Genomic DNA, 24,048 nt, shown 5'->3' on the forward strand with positions numbered 1-24,048 from the left:
ATGACGATGATGTATCTGTACAGGTATTGTATTCTCGTTTATTCGATTGTAAATGTGTGAAGCGATTTTGGATAAAGTTAGCTCAAGCTAGCAGTTTTCAAATCTCATTCCCTCCAAAGCCATGCCCACAAAACCTCAGCTAGGCGGAGCTTTATGAACTGACAGCAAGTAAAGCCGCCTCTTTGTCCTGATTGGTTAGACGCTTGTAGTTCACATCGTGTGTTTACAGTGTGAGGACATATTCTACTGAAGCTGCAGAAACACAAGGAGAACCATCACCACACACACACACACACACACACACACACACACACAGAGATCACTGAGTGCAGCATTAACGCTGTGTAAAGTATGATGTGTCTCTCTGTTAGCAGCACATACCGTTCTGAAGACCTCGACTTAAAAGCCACAGTTTATCTTCAGCAGTCCATCGTCTCCCTGTCTGACCACCACATACCCCAACACGCTTATCTACACCGTTTGCATAACAAATAAGTCTGACACACACACTTTCACTTCCCCTCTAACATATTATACATCACACACAAACACACACACACACACACACACACAGATTTGCATATGTACATGTGTAGAGGCTTTTCCTGTTACACCTAACAGTAACACTCAAAATATATTTCATCAAGCTGCAATGTTAAACATGATCTCTGCATGGAGAGGAACACGGGATTTACACGGGATTTACACGGGATCGACCCAGGGGACACTGCCCACACACTTTCCTCACTCTTATTATTTAAAAGCTGTTTAAAAACACATCCCAGAGCTGTAAGTGCACCTGTAGCTCCTGGTAATATCTGCTCCATGTTCAGGAGGTTACATGAGGAGAAGTTAGAACAGGAAATGGAAAAGGACTTTAGCTTTAATACTTTAAACACCAGAGAAAAACCAAAAACAACCAAAAGCACTGCATTTTACATCTTCACTAACTCAACAAACAGGACCAACTCTAAACAATAAACATGACAAAGGAATAAATAATCAGAGTTATAAATAAACTAATAAAAGAATAAAATCCCAGTTTAAAGTTAGTTTCAAGTTAACAAAGAGAAATGTGCTTTCATTTCAGCTGTGTGTGCAGAGCAGTAATCAGAGATCAACTTCATTATTATCTAAAAGAGCGGATTAAACCGCTTCTGGATCTGATCACAGCGGATTATTTTGGAGATTATTTTGGAGATTATTTTGGAGTCGCTTTTTTCCAGGAGAAGATCTTTCCTGTGTCCGGCGGAGGAGCGGCTCTGAGGGCGATGCTGTCACTCATTATATAAATATTTACTCTGATAAAAGCTGGAGCTCGGATGTAAAGTCTTAGTGAAAGTTTTTACCTCACACTGCTGGACTTCTCTCGGTGTTGTGAGTTTTCGTCAGTAGTTTTGTCTAAAAGTTGCGTCTTGGAGAAAAACGCATCATGCTGAAGAAACTCCGGAGCTCCGACAGTCACAGCCCGCTGTTCATCTGCTGCTGCTCGGGGATGATCGGCTATTTCCGCCTCCGATCGGCTATTTCCGGCTCTGATCGGAAATTAACGGCTCTGATCGGTTATTTCCGGACACGCTCCGTTCTGCTCTGTTATTTTCGGTTCTGTTCGGTTATTTTTGGCTCTGTTCACCTCAGACAGTCATCTCAGAATTTCATAAACTGTTTCTTTTGGTTCTGCCACAAAAGAAGGCTTCAGCGGACTGGTAGGCACGACAGAGCACCAAAACAACTTGGCACAAGAACAGTTTTTCCAAAGTTCAGTCTTCTCCCACTGGGCCTCCACTGTCACACCAACAGCTTCTTACCCTCAGCTGTCAATCAGCTGAACCCCTCATAGCCACTATTCCCCCTTCCTCCAACTCCGCTAATGCTGTTTGCTGTCAGATCAAACATAATCGGCACAATTTGCACACAGTTCTCTTTCTGAACACACACTTCTACTTTGGCACATGGACTAACTTTATACACTTTGCACTTCCTTGCACGTTCCTCTACATGCACTTTACATTCATATTCTCTTAAGCTGCAAAATTTCATTACATTAATCCACATCTCTAGACTTGTTAGTCACATATCCTGCCCTTTGCACATGTTACTTTTACACGTTGCAGCACTCTGCCTCACGGTCTCATCTTTCACTATCACTTAATGCTACTTTGCTATTTTGCACTTCTCATTAGATGCTAACTGCATTTCATTGGCTTTGTACTTGTACTCTGTTCAGTCACAATAAAGCTGAACCTAATCTAAGCTAAACTTGGACAATAAAGCTATTTGTGATTCTGATTCTGAACTGTGTTTATAAAACTGTTATGAATTTCATGAATCTGCCCTTTTTTAAAAAATAATTAATAAATAAAAACAAAAACACGGGCAGAAATCAGGCGATACGGATTTATCTCATACTGACTGACTTCTGAAACACTCACCACAAGAAATGCAAAGTATTTCAGTTTAGATTTTGTAATCTAGTTTTAAAAGGATTTCGGTTCTCCATGTGCTTATTTGGATAATTAAGGGTTCTTCAAGTCAAGTCATCACCGTTATTTAAACCTTTATTTATTTTTATTTTTGAAAGACAGAGAGAGTGTCGGCTCAAGTGCTGTACACTGTTTCAGCTAAATCCAAACAGCAATTAAGTAAAATACAAATAAAATTAAATAAAACAATAAAACAATAAATAAAGCAGTGAAACAAAAGAGAAATAAAAACTATAAAAACCAAAACCATGGTTAAAAAGACAGGACATAAACAGAAAACCCAATAGTACAGATGTAAAAGAGTTTAAATGCCCAGAAGAATGAATATGCTTTTAAATTGTATTTAAAATGTGCACAGTGTGGATATAGGAGGAGGAGGAGGAGGAGGAGGGAGGGCCAGGCTGTTAGGACGTAGGCCTGGCACTGAGCTGTCTAATCAGTGGAAGAGCGATAAAGGAGCAGCTGGAAGCACCAGAGAGAGAGAGGGAGACAGACAGACAGACAGACAGGCAGACATACACACACACACACACACACACGCATTTTACTGTATGTTTGACTTACATTGGTGTGTTTATTTTATGTTCTGTTTATGATTAAATATTACGTTTATGTTCAGGCATTACCCGCCTCTTCCTTGCCCAGCTTTGAAGTTTGTTACAAGATACCTTTATTTTAAAAAAAGCTGTGACAGAAATCTGAGTCCCTGGAAAAGTTCAAAGCTGGTTAGAAGATCTTAAAGCTCTTGAGGTATTATGAACTCAGAGGTGGTCACTGTTGGTCCCTCGAGCAAGGCCCTTAACTGCTCAGTTGCGCCGTTGTTATGTACGCCGTTGTTGTGCACGAACAGGATCTTTACAGTGTCGGCCTCTGTCACTTCCGGTCAGCTGACTGATCACGTGATACGGTTTAACTAAGATGGCGTTACCCGTGTAGCTTTATTGTTAAAGTAGACATGGAGGTGTGTGTGTACAGCGTGTGGGTATTAGTGTGTGTGTGTGTGAGTGTGTTGTGCGTGAGGTGTGAGGATAAAGCGGCTCAGGACTGCGGTTGTAACACACTCCACAGACACCGAGCTGAGGAAGAGGAGGATGAAGACGGAGGAAGAACTGTTAAAAGTCCGGTTTATAAGTATTCTGAAAGAGCAAATAAAGAGTTTGTGAATCAAGAGGACACTCTTAGTAAGGTATACTCATCCCCACATCTCTCTTTCTCTCTCTCTCTCTCTCTCTCTCTCTCTCTCTCTCTCAGTATTACACAGCAGAGGGGTGCACAAACTTTTGCCTGGGGGTTTTGGTCTTGTTTGTATCAGCATCAGTATTTAATTTGCTGGGCAATATTTTATTTATACTCCTTCAGTACAGATTCGTTTTCTAACTGTGTGTGTGTGTGTATGTGTTTATATATATATATATATATATATATATATATATATATATATATATATAGTGTGTGTGTGTATATAATGTGTGTGTATATGTGTGTGTGTGTGTGTGTGTGTGTTTTTTATATATATATATATATATATATATATATATAAAACACACACACATATACACATACATTATATACACACACACACACACACACACATATACACACACATTATATACACACACACACTATATATATATATATATATATATATATATATATATATATATATATATATATTAGTGTGTGTGTATATAATGTGTGTGTGTGTGTGTTTTATATTTATATATATATATATATATATATATATATATATATATATATATATATATATATATATATTTAATATTGTGTGTTTTTATATATAAATATGTGTGTGTGTGTGTGTGTGTGTGTGTGTAGATGGTGCTGCTGCAGGGAGGTTGGTTCCTGATGGGAACAGATGATCCTGGTATCCCTCAGGATGGAGAAGGTCCTCAGAGGCGCGTTTGGCTCGACCCGTTTTACATCGATGAGCACGAAGTCACGAACCTGCAGTTCCAACTTTTTACTAACACTACACACCATGTTACAGAGGTACACATACACACACACTCTGGGGCTGCCAAAGTCCCTAAAACAATTAAGGTTACATTTTAATTACTTAAATTAATGGCTTTATAATGAATATTAATGAGCGTATTAATCTTCGAGTGAACATTAGGGTGAGCTCCACTGTGTGTTTAGTAAGGAATAAAACACTGTGTGTGTGTGTGTGTGTGCGTGTGTGTGTGTGTGTGTGTGTGTGCGCACGCACGCGTGTGTGTGTTCAGGCAGAGCGTTTTGGAGACTCGTTTGTGTTTGAAGGAATGCTGAGTGAAGAAGTGAAGAGCACTTTGAAACATGCGGTACAGAAACACACACACAGTGTATTTTTAAATCCAGGACACTGCCTTGTTCCTCACTGAGGGAGTATAAAGCTGCAATTTGTCCAGTTTCTTTTTCAGTTTCATCATCATACAACTTTTGCATCATTTCAGTGTTTATATTGCAACTGTAATTCAGCTCACAGACAGCAGAGGGCATTAAACTTTACACACTGCTGCTTTACTGCTCTGTATTCGCTTGTTGTCAGTAGGTTGCTGCTGCTCCCTGGTGGTCGCCGGTTAAAGGAGCAGACTGGAGACATCCAGAGGGTCCAGATTCATCCATAACACACAGGTTATGCAAATATACTGTATATAACCCACTGCTTTAATAAACACTTATAGTAATTTCCAGGCAAGGTCTTGTACGATGAATAGGAGTGTGACGTGGGTTCTTTTGGACTGGTTGGAAATAAGGTGTGCTGCTGCATTCTGAATCATCTGAAGGGGTCATCGTAAGTCACCCCAAGGTTTCTGGCTGTCTTGGTTGGTTTGAGTGTGGTTGAGTCGAACTGTACAGTGAGGTTGTGATTCATTGAGGGGCAGGCTGGGATGACGAGAGGCTCAGCTTTTGCCAAGTTGAGCTTAAGGTGGAGTTCCCTCATCCAGTCCGAGATGTCCGATAGGCAGGCGGAGATGTGTACTCAGATGGATGGATCATCAGGCTGGAAGGACAAATAGAGCTGAGTATCTTCAGCATAGCAGTTATGACACTCAATCACAGGCCCCAGAGATGTAGTGTGTATATATAGAAAAGAGTAGAGGACCCAGAATTGACCCCTGAGGAACCCCAGTTGGGAGTTGCTGAGATTCAAATACCTCTCCCTTCCATGATGCCTTGAAGGATCTGCCTGAGAGATATGATTCCACCCAGCGCAGAGCCATTCTGGTGATGCCTAGACCGGAGAGAGTTGACAGGAGGATCTGATGATTCACAGTGTCAGAGGTAGCAGAGAGGTGGAGTAGGATGAGGACAGGTGATCTCGAGGTTGTAAGGCTTCAGTGAGGGAAAGCAGAGCAGTCTCTGTGGGGTGACTGCTTGTGAAGCCAGACTGCTTGGTGTCCAGAAGGTTGTTCTGTGAGAGAAAAGTGGGGAGTTGATTGAAAACAGATCTTTCAAGGGTTTTGGACAGGAAATGGAGGAGGGAGACAGGTCTGTAGTTATCAACCGCAGCAGGGTTAAGTGTTGTTTTTTTAAGCAGCGGGGAAACCCGGGCCTGCTTCAGTGAGGTAGAGAAAGTGCTGGTGGAGAGGGATGTGTTAAAGATGTGTTGTAATGGTGTGCATATGATGTGTAATATGGTGGTGTTGGTGTGATGTGGTGTGTTTAGGATGGACCACCCGGTGCTGCACGTGTCTTGGGCTGATGCTCAGGTGTACTGTGAGTGGGCGGGGCGCAGGTTACCCACCGAGGCTGAGTGGGAGTTTTCATGCAGAGGAGGGCTAAAGGACAGGTGGGACTCTATATATACATATATATATATATATAAAAATCTCACAATGTATCTGAGTGTGTGTCTATTCGTTCTGATGTGTGTGTGTGTGTGTGTGTGTGTGTGTAGGTTGTACCCGTGGGGGAATAAACTGATGCCCAGAGAGCAGCACTACGCTAACCTGTGGCAGGGAGAATTCCCCAATCACAACACGGCAGAGGACGGATTCGCTCAGACGTCACCGGTGAGAGCGGAGCATCACTCTTCACACTCTTCATTTTATTTACATTATTTCCAATTAATTACTTTATATTTACATATTCAAATGGCAATCGATTCATGTATGAACATTAGCAATGGTGCTTGAAAGTTTGTGAACCCTTTAGAAATTTCTATATTTCTGCATAAATATGACTTAAAACATCAGAGTTTCACACGAGTCCTAAAAGTAGATAAAGAACCCACTTAAACAACTGAGACAGAAATATTATATTTGGTCATTTATTTATTGAGAAAAATGATCAAGTATTACATATCTGTGAGGGGTAAAAGTATGTGCACGTCTAGGATCTGGACCAGAACGACTCGCCATCATTGATGGAACAATGAGTTCTAAATGATATCAATGAATTCTAAAGGAAAATATCAGGACATCTGTCCATGAACTGAATCTGAAGAGAAAGTGGGTCATGCAGCAAGACAACGATCCTAAACACACGAGTCGTTCTACCAAAGAACGCTTAAAGAAGAATAAAGTTCATGTTTTGGAACGTCCAAGTCAAAGTCCTGACCTTAATCCAGTAGAAATGTTGTGGAAGAACCTGAAGTAAGCTGTTCATGTGAGGAAACCCACCAACATCCCAGAGTTGAAGCTGTTCTGTACTGAGGAACAGGATAAAACTCCTCCAAGCCGATGTGCAGGACTGATCAACAGTTACCCCAAACATTTATCTGCAGTTATTACTGCACAAGGAGTCACACCACATACTGAAAGCAAAGGTACACATACGTTTAACCCTCACAGATATGTAATACTGGATCATTTCCCTCAAGAAATAAATGACCAAGTATAATATTTTTGTCTCATTTGTTTAATCAGGTTCTCTTTATCTACTTTTAGGACTCGTGAAAATCTGATGTTTTAGTCATATTTATGCAGAAATGTAGAAAATTCTGAAGGGTTCACAAACTTTCAAGCACCACTGTGTGTGCTTGTGTTTTTTATTATTATTATCCCAATGCTTTCCTCTTTAAAACACTTTTAAAAAAAACAACAAAAACTTTGGTGAGCAGATTCTGAATCTGGAGGTCTGGGCATCAACAGGTTCTAACTCATTCAGGTTCTTGGTGTTTAATCACTCCTGTGTAGTTAGTGAAGTTAGGGTTAGTTACTGTAGTTACTGTAGTAAGTGTAGGTAGTTACTGTAGTTAGTTAGTGTAGTTAGTTAGTTGGGCGGTCTCCTCTAGGCAGATCATGGTTCTGTTGCGTTCTTCACATGCTTGATCACTTCTTGGTCTTCATGATGCTGTGTGTATGTACAGGTGTATTTATATTAAGATCACATGACACTTTCACACACTGGTCGACTTCATTCTACTCATTATGGGATGCCTGATGGAATCTGAACCAGAACAAATTTAGGGGTTTCACAGTGACAACACAATGTGGAACAGATTGGGGGGTGAATACTTACGCACAGCACTGTGTAGTGAGTATGTAGAATAACTTGGGGTTCTGACACCGATGTTTAGAGGAGTTTTACAGTAGAGAGTGATGTCTGTATATGTGTGTGTGTGTGTGTGTGTTTACAGGTAAAGAAGTTTCCCGCAAATGCTTTTGGTCTCTATGACATGGTGGGAAACGTGTGGGAATGGACCGCAGACTGGTGGAGTGTCCATCACACCCGAGACCATGCATACAACCCGGTACACACACACACACGCACCCACAGCATGAACATATACTTAAGCCTCATCATCAGTATTATTATTATTATTATTATTATTATTATTATTATTTAATGTGTATACAGAAAGGACCAGAAACAGGAAGTGACCGAGTGAAGAAGGGAGGATCCTACATGTGTCACAAGGTACAACACGCACACACGCACACATCAGATTATAACTCAAGTCTTTATGGGGAGGAAAAAATATATATAATATATAATCTCGCTCTCTCTCTCTCTCTCTGTCTCTCTGTCTGTCTGTAGTCGTACTGTTACAGGTACAGGTGTGCTGCTCGTAGTCAGAACACTCCTGACAGCTCGGCGTCTAATCTCGGCTTCCGCTGTGCAGCTGATGCCACACCCTGACCTCTGACCTCTTCTAGACTTAATGTTAACCACGTGCTCTCGATGTAATGTACAGACGGATGTTTTTTATATAAATAAACTTTTTTATATGGTCATTGTGGTGATTTTATTATCAATGTTAATAGTGTAATTGATTTAGATTTTTAAAATAAATTAGAATAAAATAAACACCTGCACTGCATTAATATCTGCTGTAATTACTTTTATTTCAGTTTATCTGATAAAGAAGTGGGTTGTTTGTGCAGTGAGCACAGGCGGTGGGTTACGGGGTGATGGGGTAAGCCGAGGCGATGTACTTCTTGCCGTCTCCGTAGGTGTTTTTGTCCCAGGTGTAGGTCTGGATGCTCAGCGGTTTTCCTCCCAGACTCAGACGGCAGCTAAAATAAACAGAGTTTTAACACACAGGTGAGAGATTATTCAGCCCTACAGAGACGGGAGCAGGAATATCGGCCTCACTCACTTTTTTCCGGGTCGTGTGACGTAACACAGTGTAAACACGGCCAGGTCGAACTCGGGACTGGACCCGATCAGAGCAGAACCGACCTGTTTATAATAACCGTCCCACATGAACTGCATCCCCAGAACATCGGGATACGACGTCCACTGAGACACGGAGACGAGCGAGAGGCACAGGAACACAGGATTAAATCTTTAGAGTGGGTTAAACATTCTCACTCACACACACACACACACACACACACACATTAACACTCTCACTCAAACTCTCACACACACTCTCGCTCTCTTACACACACTCACACACTTACTCACACTCTCTCACACACACACACACACACACTCTCACTCACACACACACACACACACACTCACACACACTCACTCTCACACTCTCTCACACACTCACTCTCACACACACTCACTCTCACACACACACACTCACACACACACTCACACACTCACACACACACTCACTCTCTCACACACACACACTCACTCTCACACACACACACACTCACTCTCTCACACACACACACTCACACACACTCACTCTCACACACATTCTCACTCTCTTACACACACTCTCACACACTCACTCGCTCTCTTACACACACTCACACACACACACTCACACACTTACTCACACTCTCACACACACACTCTCACACACACTCACACTCTCACACACACTCACTCTCTCACACACACTCACTCTCACACACACACTCTTACACACACTCACTCACACTCTTACACACTCACTCTCGCTCTTACTCACACTCTCACACACACACTCACTCTCTTACACACACACTCACTCGCTCTCTTACACACACACACACACACACTCACTCACACACTTACTCACACACACACACACACTCTCACACACTTACACACACACACACTCTCACACACACTCACACTCTCACACACACTCACTCTCTCACACACACTCACTCTCGCTCTTACTCACACTCTCTCACACACACTCACTCTCACACACATTCTCACTCTCTTACACACACTCACTCTCTTACACACTCTCACACTCTTACACACTCACTCTCGCTCTTACTCACACACACACTCACTCTCTTACACACACTCTCACACACTCACTCACACTCTTACACTCTCACACACTCTCACACACACTCACACTTTCACACACACTCACTCTCTCACACACACTCAATCTCACACACATTCTCACTCTCTTACACACACTCTCACACACTCACTCACACTCTTACACTCTCACACACACTCACACACACTCTCACACACACTCTCACTCTTTTACACACACTCACTCACACTCTTACACAAACTCTCTCACACACTCACTCACACTCTCACACACACTCTCTCACTCACACTCTCACACACTCACACTCTCACACACACACACACACACTCACTCTCTTAGACACACTCACACACACTATTTCATTTATATTATTCTGTATAATCCACTTTACCCCTTAAATGAGTGTGAGTGTGTGTGAGTGTGTGTGAGACTCACAGGGCCGTCGTAACTGTGACTGTAGTAGTTCAGCAGCCTTGATTTCTCCTGCAGGTAAAATCTCACCCAGTTATGGAATCCAGACACTTTCCCACTCTTAATCTCTCCTGTCATATCACACACACACACACACACACACACACACACACACACACACACACACATTAATACTCTTGAACACACAAATTAACACACACATAAACACACACACTGACCTAAGAAGATGTGCTCAAAGCCACTGGAGTCCAGACTGCCACTGCTGCGAGAGTAAAGACCGAACCACATCATCCTGAGATCATAGAGAAACTCCTCCCACGACCTGTAATAACCTGATCACCATCACTCACACACACACACACACAATCACAATCACATACACACAATCACACGCACACACACACCATCACACACACTGCACACACACCCACAATCTCTCTCTCACACACACACACACACCCCCACAATCACACACACCATCACACACACACACACACACACCCACAATCACACACACCATCACACACACACCACACACCATCACTCAGATTGTGATTAAATTACAGCGGGTATAAAAGTTTACACCCCCCTGTTAAAACTGCAGGTTTTTGTGATATAAAAAGAATGAAACCAACATGAATCTCATCAGATCTTTTTCCATGTTTCATGTGAAATTAAACCAACAACATTCAACTGTAAAAACAGGAAAAAGAAAAAACCTGTAATAGCCTGGCTGCATAAGTATACACACCCTTAACTAATTCAGCACTCAGTGTTTTTGAGATTCTACCACCTGAGCACGTCTTGATTTGGTCATTTTATTTCACTCTTCTTCTCAGTAATGCTCCAGATCTATCAGATACTGAGCAAATCTCCTGTACACAGCCCTCTTCCAATCTCTCCACAGGTTTTAGATTGGATTTAGATCTGAGTTCTGACTGGACCGTTCCATAACGCTGATCTTCTTCTTCTTCTTCTTCTTCTTTGTGCTTTGAGTCGTTATCGTGCAGGAAGGTGAACCTTTTCTTCCTCTTCAGCTGTCCAGCAAACACCTGCAGGGTTTGTGCCTAAATAGTTTGGTATTTGGAGCTCTCCATGATTCTCTATATCTTGACTAGAGCCCCAGTTCCAGCTGAAGAGAAGCAGAACCATAATATGATGCTAACACCACAGAGCTTCACCGTGTATGGTGTTCTTTGGGTCTTCTTGTTGCAGCAAAATGATTTTTTTTAGAACTACACCTCAAAAGTTCTACCTTGGTCTTTTCAGAGTGTAACAGATTTTGCCACGTGGTTTGGGGTGATTGTTTGGATGTTTTTTTGTGAGAAAGGGCTTCTGTCGTGCCCCTTACCCCACAGCCCAACGTGAAGAATATGAGATTGTTGTCACATGCTCAGTACTCGCCAGATGTTCCTGCAGCTGCTTTAATGTTTCTGTAGGTCCCTCATCAGCCTCCCTGGTAAGTTTTCTTCTTGTTCTTTCATCGCTTTTGGAGGGACGTCCTGTTCTTGCTGATGTCACTGTGGTGTTCCATTTTCTCCACTCGTTGATGATGGACTTCACAGTGTGCCATGGTACATCTAATGTTTCGGAAATTCTTCTCTACCCCCACCAGGATATGAGATCCTGTACATGCTTTGTAAGCTCTTTGGCTTCAGCAGTCGGTTGAAACCAAGAAGATATGAAGGAAAATCCTACAGAAACATCTGGTCTTTATTTGGGGTTAATTAGAATCATTGATGACTGTGTATGATCATTACTTTTGAACATGAGTTTGAATGTGATTGGTTCATTCTGAGCACAGTCACATGACCCGTTATAAAAGGGTGCACATACTTATGCAGCCAGGTTACTGTAAGTTTTTTCTTTTTCTTTCCTAAAATATTTCTATTTATTTTCACTTGAATGTTGTTGGTTGTGATTTCACATTAAAGGTGGAAAAAAAAACCTGACATGATTTATCAGGGTTTAGAACGGGGTGTGTAAACTTTTTATAGCCACTGTATATACTCAACAGCTTTGAGCCAATCACATCTGATATGCAAATTATTACAGGATTCATTTGTGTTAAGCTACCTGTGTGCGCAGCTGTGTGTGTGTGTGTGTGTGCGCGCATCTGTGTGTGTGTGTGTGTGTGTGCGCGCGTGTGTGTGTGTGTGTGTGTGTTTCTGCTGGATGTGTTATTAATAACAAAAAAACAACACTTCCTGTTTCCTGTCTGACTGCAGGATTATCTCAGTGGTTAGAGTAAAGACCTTTAGTATAGAAGAAGGAGAACAGTTCTCTGCCCAGCTCTGTGTTCTTCATGGTCTGTTTGAGGAAGTTCTCCTGTTCCTGCACCTCTGCAGAACTGAAGTTCTCCGACACGCCCGTCTTCTTCTCATAGTTATCCAGCAAAGCAATAAATGCTGCGTAGGTAGGCTTCGAGAAGAGAGACGCCTCATTCACATACGCAAACAACCTGGAGATGCAGAGAGAGAGACAGAGAGAGACAGACAGACAATGAATGAACGAATATACATCAAAGTGAGTGTACAAGTATAAATATAAATGCTATGCGTGTGTGTGCGCGTCTGTGTGTGCGCGTGTGTGTATTACGGTAGAGGTGACTGGTCATTCTTGGTGCTGCTATCAGACTGGTCTATGAGGGTTTGTGGGCTGATGATGAGTTCTGATGCTGAGGCTTTGTTCGAGTCCAGAATGTACAAAACCTCTGAAACATCCTGAATCTCCGTGTCTGAGGCTCTACTGCTGCCATCAGAGTCTGAAAAACACACACACACACACACACACACACACACACACACACACACACACACACACACACACACACACACACACACACACACACACACACACACACACACACACACACACACACACAAAAAAAAACCCCAGTTTTAACACTGGATTAACAGCCTTGTTTGGATTTATCGCTTTACCATTTTGTATGTAATTTGTATTAAATTAATAAATTGTGTAAAATGTTTGTTAAAGCGTGGCTCTATGACTCTTACAGAGAAACTGATCGTCACTTTGTCGCTCGCTAGTGTGAGTTAAGGGTCAGATTCTGTTTCCCAGTAAAGCCATTGGCTCTTATTACTGAGCGGTGGGACTTCCTGTTCTCCAGCCGCCATGTTGTTACACACGGACGTCCTGTACATATTTAACTGAACAGCGGTTTGTGATCACAGATGTTGGTGTTGCAGGACGACATTAATAACGACACAGACGCAAACTAAACGTCAAGACACTGGGTTAGTGGTTGCTCAGTGGTTAAACCATTGGACTACTGCTCAGGAGTTCCTGAGTTCAAATCCCAGGCCTCCCAAGTTGCCACTGCCGGGGCCTTGAGCGAGGCCCTTAACCCTCAATTGATCCCTTGTATAAATGTAAGTGGAAATTTAATGTTGTTCTGGATAAGGGCATCTGTAATATAAAATCATCATACAGTTATCCAGTGTCCCATCAGCAGCTCTGTCTGAACTGTTTTACACATATCTGTGTTCCAGGTAATATCAGTAAACAGGGTTGCCAGGTATCAGTGAACGTTCCAGCACAACTACAAAAAAGATTTGAAACTAGCCAAAAAATCCAGAGAGACTTGTAAACTCCTGTAAAGATAATCCCCCTGTCCCTCTCTAAATCTTTACATGATGTCTTACAATAGAAATGATTGTGTATTGATATATAAATGCTGGAGCTCTGCCCCACCTTCCCCACCTGCCCCTGAGGACGAGCCAGCGCTGAGTATGTGTGTTTTATTACAGCAGGTTTATTTAGTGTGTGAAATTCTGCAGGTGGATGAGAACAGTGACCTTAACACTCTGAGCCAATTTAAAGAAAACATCGAGGCCATGCTGATAACTGACTTCAGAAATAAACACCTCTAAACATTTATACGCTTATCTCAGATCATGAGCGGACTGTTTTATCTCACAACGCTCTCACTGTGAGGAAAAAGACACGTGTTTAACGTTATAAAGCTGAAATGCGTCTCACACTCTTCAGGTGAACACATATTCATATCTCTATACGTTCCGTTTGATCTTACAGAATTATACTGTTGTGATGTCATATGGAACAACAACATAAAGCTGTGTGGCAGAAAGCAACGTTCTGGACATGATGTTAGCTAGCTAGTTAGCCTGTTAGCTATTGTACTGTAACATAACAGAAAAAAAAACAGAAATTATATCAATCACAGTCTGGCTAATTTAGCATGTATTACTGATAATTCGCAGATATTAAAACCTTATTGAGGTTCTCTGTTTACTAAGTAAAAGTGAACTAACTTTACAGTTACAGTAAAACATTCAGTACAGCACCCCCTGCTGGTTACTTCTAAAATAACTACTTATGTTGTGAGAGACCCTCTTACTCTGTGTGTGTGTGTGTGTGTGTGTGTGTGTGTGTATTAGTTTTACAGCTTAATGGTTTTACAGTTTTATTTCTAGTTTTATATTTTCACACTTGACTTGTGTGTGTAAATAATTAATGCGCTGCTACTCCTTCAATCTGAACCATAACCTTTCTTAAAATTTAAATAAATGCTGCTGCTGCTGCTTCTGCAAAAAAGATTCTTGTGGAAATCAGACAAATCAGACAAAAGCAGCACATATACCTATCATTAAAGAGAAATTATTAATTTTGGTCCTCATAAAGAGTAAAAAACACGCACACACACACACAGAATTTATATAAAGGTCATGTTTATAGACACTGCTGTAATGTGAGTGTTAATAATCAATATTTCTATAGAACATTAGCATTAATAAAATATGCAGTGTGTATGTGTGTGTGTGAGAGAGAGATTTACCTCCGTGTCCCTGACTGATCAGGGTGAAAGTGAAAAGAAGAAGCAGAAAGTTCCTCATGGTGGAAACAGCTTATCTGAGAAGAGCAGAATAACTCCAGAGACTTTATAACAGCCCCTTACTATCTTTATCGCTCCCTAAAAGCTCCACCCACACGGACACAAGCTCCAACCATATGGATATGAGCCCTGCCCATATGAACTCATCTTATGATCATGTGTAGATGGAGTAAACATGGTAGAAAAGCAATATGACAAATCCAGTGCTAAGCACAATTGCTGCATGCATGTCTTTGAACTGGTGGAGGAAACCAGGGAACCTGGAAGAAGCCCCTGAAGCACAGGGAGAACATGCAAACTCCACACACACACAGATGGGAATCGAGCCCCCAACCCTGGAGGTGCAAGGCAAGTGTGCCAATCACTAAACCACCATGCAACCCCCCCCCCCCCCCAATATTTACAACATTAAACAAATACAAGGGGGAGGGGGGGAGGACACAAACAATTAGACAAATGGAACAAACTAAAAAAAAGGAGCATGAAGAATTCAAGTGAAGTTGGGGATATCTGGAAAACCCATTTCCAAACACTCTATAAAAATGTATATTTCAACACAAATTCAAAATCACGGAAAACAGAAAAATTTAAGAACTAGATTTGGCCATAAAAAGTCATCTAAACTATTCAGACTTCTCAGTTACAGAGCAGGAACTCAAACTGAAACTAAAGAAAGCATCAGGACCTGATGGAATCCTGAATGAAAAGATTAAACACACCAGCTCTAATTTTCAATTATCCATCTTAAAACTCCTCAGTTTGGTTCTGAGTGTAGGTTTTTCCCCTGAAATCTGGAACCAAGGTCTAATAACACCAATCTATCAGCCCGAGGTCAACAGGGCGGCCTCGGAGCTCCTGTTGGAGGTCAACCAGGTGATCTCAGAGCCCCAGCTTGAGACCTGCGGGGAGGTCTCAGCCCCGGAGCTCCCGTCTGAGGTCAACTTGGCGGCCTCAGAGCTCCAGCCCGAGACCTACAGGGAGGTCTCAGCTCCGGAGCTCCAGCCCGAGGTTAACCTGGCGACCTCTGGGCCCCCGTCTGAGGTCAACTTGGCGGCCTCAGAGCTCCAGCCCGAGACCTACGGGGAGGTCTCAGCTCCGGAGCCCCAGCCCGAGGTTAACCTGGCGACCTCAGAGCTCCAGTCAGAGAACTGCGGGGAGGTCTCTGCCGCTGAGGAAGCTGTCCCGCTGTCCTGCCCTGCCGAGGAAGCTGTCCCGCTGCCCTGCCCTGCCGAGGAAGCTGTCCCGCTGTCCTGCCCTGCCGAGGAAGCTGTCCCTCTGTCCTGCCCTGCCAAGGAAGCTGTCCCACTGTCCTGCCCTGCTGAGGAAACTGTCCCGTTGTCCTGTCCCGCAGAGGATGTCCCTCCGATCTCCAGCCCCGCAGAGGATGTCTCTCTGCTTTCCTGCACCGCTGATTACACCGCTCTGTTTGACGGCTCTGCTGAGTACGGCATTCCGTTTGCCTGCCCCACTGAGTACAGTGCTCTGTTTGCCTGCGCCGATGAGGACGTCACTCTGTTTTCTTGCTCCGCAGAGGAAGTCAATCAGCCTTCCAGTCCTGCTGGGGACATCGCCCAGCCTTCCAGTCCCGCTGGGGACGTCGCCCAGCGTCCCAGTCCTGCTGGGGACATCGCCCAGCGTTCCAGTCCTGCTGAGAACATCGCCCCGAACTTCAGTCCCACTGGGGGTGGTACTCGGCCTGTCTGCTGCCCGGCGGAGGCCGCCTTGTTTTTCCAATGCATGAAGAGACAGATTACACAGGGGCCCAGGGGGGTTTTTGGTGCTCTGGGAGGAGCACCTTTTGAGGGGGGGGGGTTCTGTTATGGTACCGCCAGCAGATGGCGCTGTGGCGACAACGTGCACGAGCAGCTTGAGAACGCACATGTGATTGAAGTGCATGGACACTAAAGCTGGGTTAAGTGTCGCCAGCTGTCGGCAATCAAGGGACTGTTTACTTAAACCCCTTGCAGTGCTGTGCACATCGCGTGGCATTAAACTATTAAAGTGTTAATGCGTTGAAGCAACGTAACGGCCCGTGAAGCAACGTAACGGCCCGTGAAGCAACGTAACGGCCCGTGAAGCAACGTAACGTCAAGCCAAGTAATGTAAAGAGGAGAATAGACTAACAGAGAAGACGACGGAATGTATAATGGTGCCAGGTTGTGATGTTGCCATGCTCTGTCTGTTTTCCTGTTACTTAGTTTAAACCCTGTCATAGTTGAGTGTTTGTATCCTGTCGTAGTCAAGAAAGTTTAAGTCCTGTCATAGATAAGAATGTTGATGCCATGCCCTAGATAAGAGTGCTTATGCTACGCTATAGTCAAATGAGATGTTCCTGCTTTAGTTAAGTGAGATGTTCCTGTTCTAGTTAGATGTGTTCCTGCCATTGTTAGAGGATTGTTTTCCTGTCTTGTTTATAGTTAAAGGGGAACTGTTTGAGTTAAGTTTCATGCTCTTTGCTTGAGTTAGAGTTTTATGTTTAGATCCGGTTTCCTGCCTCCTCGTGTGTTTAATTAAGTGGCACAATAAAGACTGCTCTCCTGCGCTTACTTCCTATCTCTAAGTCCTGTTCCGTATCATATGCTCATATCATTATTCACTCATATCATTATACACTCATACACTCATATCATTATACACGGGCGCACGGTGCCTTAGTGGTTAGCACGTTCGCCTCACACCTCCAGGGTCCCGGGTTTGATTCCCGCTAGGGCTGTGTGTGCGGAGTTTGCATGTTCTCCCCGTGCTGCGGGGGTTTCCTCCATGTACTCCATGGAAAGTGGAGTACTCCATGGAAAGCAGCCTACCAGCCTACCATGTAAAGACATGAATGGTAGGCTGATTGGCGTGTCTAAAGTGTCTGTAGTGTATGAATGGGTGTGTGAGTGTGTATGTGATTGTGCCCTGTGATGGACTGGCACCCTGTCCAGGGTGTACCCCGCCTTGGATAGGCTCCAGGTTCCCCCGCGACCCTGAACAAGGAGTAAGTGGTAGAAGATGGATGGATGGATCATTATACACGTATATCATTATACATTCATATACAGTTATATCATTATACACTTATTTCAATAAACACACATCATTATACAATCAAATACACTCATACAATTATACACATCATTATACACTCATCATTATACACTTATACACCCATACAATTATACACTCATACAATTATACACTCATATCATTATACAGATCATTATACACTCATATGCTCATATCATTATATGCTCATATTATACACTCATAACATACAATCATATCATACACTCATATTATACTCATATCATTATACGCTCATATTATACACTTAAATCATTATACACTCTCTCACACACACACACTATACACTATAATTCTACTGTATTGTATGTATTCTGTTTTTATTCTCATGAGTTTCATCACTCGTGGTTCTTTTTGAATGTATGTACATGTGTGTCTATTTATTTCTGTTATTTTTCTGATTTGTTCCCAAAAGTATGTATCCAAGCTTTAGTAATACAAACGTCATGCTAATAATCCATTAAAGCATAAATGCAATAAGGCTACCTTTGAAGTGAGTTTGAATTGACAGAGTCAGTGTTACACATCTGATGTATAGGTGAGAGGAGAGGCAGTAATTCCCCTCCTGTCCGCTAGGGGACAGACAGACACACACACGCACACGCGCACACACACAGGCGGAAATAGAAGGCTCATGTCCTTCGTGGTTTCCGTAGTGCGCGTGCTGCAGTGACATTCCGCCGCAACATGGCGGCTTCCAGTTTATTCTCCTCTCTCAGAGCTCACATCTCTAAGGTAAGAGAGGCATTTAATCTGATATTATCACTCCGATACAGCACAGATTCTACTGATTACACCCTAATACATCTAGTGAACACTTGACTGGTATTCTGTATAATCCCACAGTGCAGTAAAGTACACATTCAGTCTTTCTCATCATCACTACTAAAGTCTGTTTATTTTATTATAGAAATGTAGAAAGGAATTAAAACAAACATCGAATTGAATCTGTAATACACAATAAAAACCCACACAATTATCTATAAATACATTCAATATTTAAGTTTTTATAATATTCTGCAGAATGTTGTGATCATTTTATGTTGGGAAACTCTTTTGTAGTTAATTATCTTTTATTTATTTATATATATAACACATTTATAACTGCACCTCCACATTTATATGTGAAAATATTAAATAATAATGAATGTTTATTATACTATTTAAACTTTTAATTATAATGAGAAGTTTTATTTAATAAAAATATTTCAGTATAAAAAAAGATGTTCAATTATTCAGCAGAATGATTTTATAAAGACATTAAAAATAAAATCCATACCTTTAATATCAGCACTGTGTAATGTGGTTCTGTATATTGTTTATTTTATATAAACTGCATAAATACAGTGAATGACTTAAAATAATAAACTGTTTTACTTCCTAATTGTTCTTTATTTCATTTCCTTCCTCTCTGTGAGAACACGTGGAGGAGAGCTCATTCAAATACAGAACATATTCGTTTTAATAAATATAATGTGCTGGATTACGTGATGACATGTTTCACAGCAGAGAATACAAGTGTGTGTGTGTGTGTGTGTGTGTGTGTGTGTTCAGGTGAGGTTAGTGGGGTGTGTGGTGTGTGTGGAGTGTGTACACACGGGGCGTTCGATGTTCTCAGCTGATAAAGCTCTGCTGGTGAAACTCCGCAAGACCACGGGCTACACCTTCATCAACTGTAAGAAAGCTCTGGAGAGGTTCAACAATGACATCACACAGGTGAGCTGAGCATGTGTGTGTGTGCGTGCGTGCGTGCATTGCATGTGTGTGTATGAGTGAGTGTGTGTGTGTGTGGGGGGTGCTTAATGTCAGTGTGCACAAGGACAGATTCCTAACTCCCATGGTGTGTGTGTGTGTTAATGATGGTGTTCAGGCAGAACACTGGCTCCATGATCAGGCTCAGAAGGAAGGCTGGAGTAAAGCGAGTAAACTGGAGAACCGCAGAACCTCTGAGGGTCTAATCGCTCTGCTGAAGAAGGAGAACGCAGCTGTTATGGTGGAGGTGAGACTTAACATCGCTCATTACACTCTCTCTCTCTCTCTCTCTCTCTCTCTCTCTCTCTCTCTCTCTCTCTCACTCACTCACACACACTCTCTCTCTCTCACACACACACTCTCTCTCGCTCTCTCTCTCTCACACACACACACTCTCTCTCTCTCTCTCTCACTCACACACACACTCTCTCTCTCTCACACACACACTCTCTCTCTCTCCCACACTCTCTCTCTCTCTCTCTCTCTCTCTCACTCACTCACACTCTCTCTCTCTCTCCCACACACTCACACTCTCTCTCTCTCTCTCTCTCTCTCTCTCTCTCACTCACTCACACACACTCTCTCTCACTCACTCACACACACTCTCTCTCACTCACTCACACACACTCTCTCTCTCACACACACACTCTCTCTCGCTCTCTCTCACACACACACACACACTCTCTCTCTCTCTCTCTCTCACTCACACACTCTCTCTCTCTCACACACACACTCTCTCTCTCTCACACACACACTCTCTCTCTCTCCCACACACTCTCTCTCTCTCTCTCTCTCTCACACTCACACTCTCTCTCTCTCTCTCTCACTCACTCACACTCTCTCTCTCTCTCCCACACACTCACACTCTCTCTCTCTCTCTCTCTCTCTCACTCACTCACACTCTCTCTCTCACTCACTCACACTCTCTCTCTCTCTCTCTCTCTCTCTCTCTCTCTCACACACACACACAGATTTTGATGGTGAGAGTAATCCGACACAATTTGTTAGACGGTGAATATTCTCCTGTTTAACAGATTATTAAGAGGACATCACACCACAGCGCGGTTGAATTCTCCAATCTAATTGGTCAGAAGGTGTGCGTTATTTTTCTATAACGGCACGAGGAATATATTCATGCGCTTGTTCTAATACGTCATTGTTGTTATAGTCACAACTCATTCAGAGGGACGTGTACAGCGGACAGAATTAAGACAGATTAAAAACGTGTGTAATTCGTTAGTCTGTAAGAAGACGTTTATGTAACATGTAAGGAAGGAGTCTCCAGTGTCAGCGCTGTGTAACAGTCAGAGGGAAAGCTGTAACTTTAAGTTTTCCCACATCTTCAGTACAGAGTTTACACTCTTTACTGTTTCTCACTAACACCACACACTGAGATTTTCTGTCTTATTAACCTGAAGAGAGGGAATAAAGAGAGAGAGAATAGAGAAAGAGAGAATAGAGAGGGATGGTGAGGGAACGAGTGTTTATAGCTGCTATAACGTAAATGACAACAAGAACTCACTTGTTTCACACACATATCACGACATTAAATCTTAACTATAAATGATTAAAATGTGTGAGGTCATTTAACATGTTTAAGAAATTAAGAAATTAAACATGTTAATTGTTGGTAAATTGCTGTGGAATAAAAGGTGGAATAGAACACTCCAGAAGGTGCTGTTATAGAAAGTTTCCTACTTTCAGGTGGAACAGTAACTGGTGTCGGGCCGTATCTCACCGCCCCAGTGGATTATTTTTCTATAACGTGCGGTTTGGAGTGTGTTCTTCTGTACTTAACACCTCGTTCAGTCAGATTTCTTTTAGATTGGACTCTGTTAACACTGAGGAGTTTATATGAGCTCTCAGTCTGATTATTAACACATTAGACTGCATGTAAACGAACTGTGTGTGTGTGTGTTCAGGTGAACTGTGAGACTGATTTTGTGGCGAGGAATGAGACGTTTCAGCAGCTGGTGCAGGACGTCGCCTTCGCTACGATGGAACATCATCAGAGCAGAGCGCAGAGTGGATATGTGAAGGTACTCGCTCTAACCGGAACCTTCTCCATGTTTACTTATTAAAACATCTCATAAAACTGGAGTGTGTGTGTGTTTACAGAGTGTGATGTCTGCTGAGGATGTCTGTAATCTCGCTGTGCCTGAGGGTTCCTCTGTTGCAGACCAGCTGGCCCTCGCTATAGGTAAACACAAACAGGAAGTGTACCAGTGTACACTTTAAAGTGTGTGTGTGTGTGTGGTTGAGCACTTTCTGCTGTCAGAGAGAGGAATTACACTTGCACTGAAATCACTGATAAACCATCCTCTTCTTCCTGACTGTGACTCCGCCCCCTCTGTTCAAACAGCCAATACCCATGCGACTTCTTTTAAAGATTAGATTATTGGCTCTGGCTGGGGGCGGGGCTAAATTAAAAGCGAAACACACCGCAGTTTTGTATTTGTTTGATTTGCTAATCACATCTCCTCAGTTATCCTAATCTTTAGAAAAATTGCAATTGGTGCTTAAAGAAAAAAAACCTGAACGCTGAGACACGCCCACTCCTTCTTAATATTCAGAAAGCAGTTCCCTAATGTTTATTAATATTCATTAAGCTGATTGATTTGTTGTATTATTAATGATATTTTATGTTTTCATTATTAATGGAGAAATGGTGTTAAATCTGCACGTAGTGAACCTTTAAGGAACAATTAAGATTCATCTTTACATTAAATTTAACATTTAAATAAAATGTTTTATTTAAATTGATTAAAATTTTTATTAAACTTTAGGACACCTCTGTTTCTCTCCCCCTCTCTGTCTGTCTGTCTCTCTCTGTCTCTCAGGGCGTCTGGGTGAGAACATTTCAGTGAGACGGGCGGTGTCGGTAGGCGTGCCGGCTGACTGGCGTGTGGGGTCGTATGTACACGGGGCGGTGTTGGGGCAGAGTGGCATGCCCATGGGGCGTTACGGCGCTCTGGTGGTGTTCCAGGGTGGGCCTGAGGGGCAGGAGGAGGTGCTGGGTAAAAAACTGGGCCAGCACATCGTGGGGGAGGCGCCTCTGAGCCTGGGGGATGTAGGGGACTTATCGTGTGGAGAATCAGAGACACGCCTTTTACCTCAGAGCTTCCTGTTAGAACCCCAGTACACAGTGGGACAGTACCTCGCTCTGCAGAACGCACGGGTTCTCGACTTCATACGCTTTAAATGTGGAGAGGAGACGCAGTAACACCACGCCACAACGTATAGCAGATAGGATACAGGATTTTAATTACTTTTTTCATCCTCAATAAACACCAACAGTTAATAATAATAATAATAATAATAGAGGGTGTGAAATTTACCAACATGAATTGTGTTTTATACCAAATTACTACAAGAAAGTCTAAACACACACACACACACACACACACACACACACACACACACTGTTCATGGTCATGAAATATTTCCTGTATTTTGTGTCAGTGTTGTAAATCTGTGCATTGAAAATAAAACATTTGTGTCATACCTCCTCTCAGTGCAGGTTCATTATGGTGTATAGTAAGTCTTTAAAAGGTGTCATTATATTTTAGACATTTTTAAAAGGAGCCTTACAGAAAGTCGTTCAAACCCTCAATTAACAAATTATATTGTGTTTATTTTATTATTTATTTATTTATTTATTTATTTTATTTTTTATTTTTTAAAAGTGAGCACTAAATGACTCTAATGGCTGTTTTTTTGGATGGGGTGGGGGATAGCTGTGTCTTGGTCAGTTCCCATGAATTGGTGTCCTGTCCAGGTGTATTCCTGCCTCGCTCCCT

At 42.4% G+C, this 24,048-nt stretch overlaps 4 protein-coding genes across 6 annotated transcripts in view; 2 read left to right on the forward strand and 2 right to left on the reverse strand.

The window, feature by feature from the left end:
- itpr1a (inositol 1,4,5-trisphosphate receptor, type 1a) overlaps window positions 1-2,234 on the reverse strand; it is an 88,653-nt gene extending 86,419 nt beyond the window's left edge. The window contains exon 1 of one of the 3 annotated variants that reach the window (XR_008387096.1): window positions 1,350-2,234. The gene's annotated coding sequence lies outside the window, so the exon portion shown is untranslated. The remainder of the gene's footprint in view (window positions 1-1,349) is intronic. The other 2 variants (XM_053636367.1, XM_053636368.1) reach the window with 2 other exon arrangements.
- A 776-nt stretch (window positions 2,235-3,010) lies between these two features.
- On the forward strand, window positions 3,011-8,665 carry sumf1 (sulfatase modifying factor 1). The gene is made up of 9 exons (XM_053636408.1): window positions 3,011-3,669; window positions 4,320-4,493; window positions 4,730-4,804; window positions 5,035-5,117; window positions 6,154-6,276; window positions 6,385-6,499; window positions 8,068-8,181; window positions 8,289-8,348; window positions 8,469-8,665. Exons 1-9 carry the CDS (start codon window positions 3,439-3,441, stop codon window positions 8,568-8,570), a joined length of 1,077 nt encoding a protein of 358 aa, XP_053492383.1. The 5' UTR covers window positions 3,011-3,438; the 3' UTR covers window positions 8,571-8,665.
- Window positions 8,666-8,759: 94 nt separating this feature from the next.
- endou (endonuclease, polyU-specific) lies at window positions 8,760-15,476 on the reverse strand. The gene is made up of 7 exons (XM_053636413.1): window positions 15,374-15,476; window positions 13,153-13,318; window positions 12,810-13,015; window positions 10,773-10,886; window positions 10,558-10,664; window positions 9,031-9,173; window positions 8,760-8,947 (listed from the first exon to the last, which is right to left on the reverse strand). The coding sequence occupies exons 1-7, from the start codon at window positions 15,429-15,431 to the stop codon at window positions 8,833-8,835; spliced, it is 909 nt and encodes a 302-aa protein (XP_053492388.1). The 5' UTR covers window positions 15,432-15,476; the 3' UTR covers window positions 8,760-8,832.
- A 3,651-nt stretch (window positions 15,477-19,127) lies between these two features.
- tsfm (Ts translation elongation factor, mitochondrial) lies at window positions 19,128-23,752 on the forward strand. Its single transcript, XM_053636412.1, has 6 exons — window positions 19,128-19,231; window positions 20,051-20,212; window positions 20,367-20,495; window positions 22,171-22,287; window positions 22,367-22,448; window positions 23,089-23,752. Exons 1-6 carry the CDS (start codon window positions 19,184-19,186, stop codon window positions 23,469-23,471), a joined length of 921 nt encoding a protein of 306 aa, XP_053492387.1. The 5' UTR covers window positions 19,128-19,183; the 3' UTR covers window positions 23,472-23,752.
- Window positions 23,753-24,048: the final 296 nt, after the last annotated feature.

The sequence above is a fragment of the Ictalurus furcatus genome, chromosome 11 (assembly GCF_023375685.1).
Source record: "Ictalurus furcatus strain D&B chromosome 11, Billie_1.0, whole genome shotgun sequence".
NCBI classification, from domain to species: Eukaryota; Metazoa; Chordata; class Actinopteri; order Siluriformes; family Ictaluridae; genus Ictalurus; species Ictalurus furcatus.

Excerpts from the sequence above, each read along its gene's own strand:
- sumf1 (XM_053636408.1), top strand. The coding sequence starts at position 3,439 with ATGGAGGTGTGTGTGTACAGCGTGTGGGTATTAGTGTGTGTGTGTGTG. Across the intron at positions 4,494-4,729 it reads CTACACACCATGTTACAGAG|GCAGAGCGTTTTGGAGACTC; the intron begins GTACACATACAC and ends GTGTGTGTTCAG. Across the intron at positions 5,118-6,153 it reads GATTCATCCATAACACACAG|GATGGACCACCCGGTGCTGC; the intron begins GTTATGCAAATA and ends TGGTGTGTTTAG.
- endou (XM_053636413.1), bottom strand. The coding sequence starts at position 15,431 with ATGAGGAACTTTCTGCTTCTTCTTTTCACTTTCACCCTGATCAGTCAG. Across the intron at positions 10,665-10,772 it reads CTTTGAGCACATCTTCTTAG|GAGAGATTAAGAGTGGGAAA; the intron begins GTCAGTGTGTGT and ends GTGATATGACAG. Across the intron at positions 9,174-10,557 it reads GTCACAGTTACGACGGCCCT|TGGACGTCGTATCCCGATGT; the intron begins GTGAGTCTCACA and ends TCCGTGTCTCAG.
- tsfm (XM_053636412.1), top strand. The coding sequence starts at position 19,184 with ATGGCGGCTTCCAGTTTATTCTCCTCTCTCAGAGCTCACATCTCTAAG. Across the intron at positions 20,496-22,170 it reads ACGCAGCTGTTATGGTGGAG|GTGAACTGTGAGACTGATTT; the intron begins GTGAGACTTAAC and ends GTGTGTGTTCAG. Across the intron at positions 22,288-22,366 it reads CGCAGAGTGGATATGTGAAG|AGTGTGATGTCTGCTGAGGA; the intron begins GTACTCGCTCTA and ends GTGTGTTTACAG.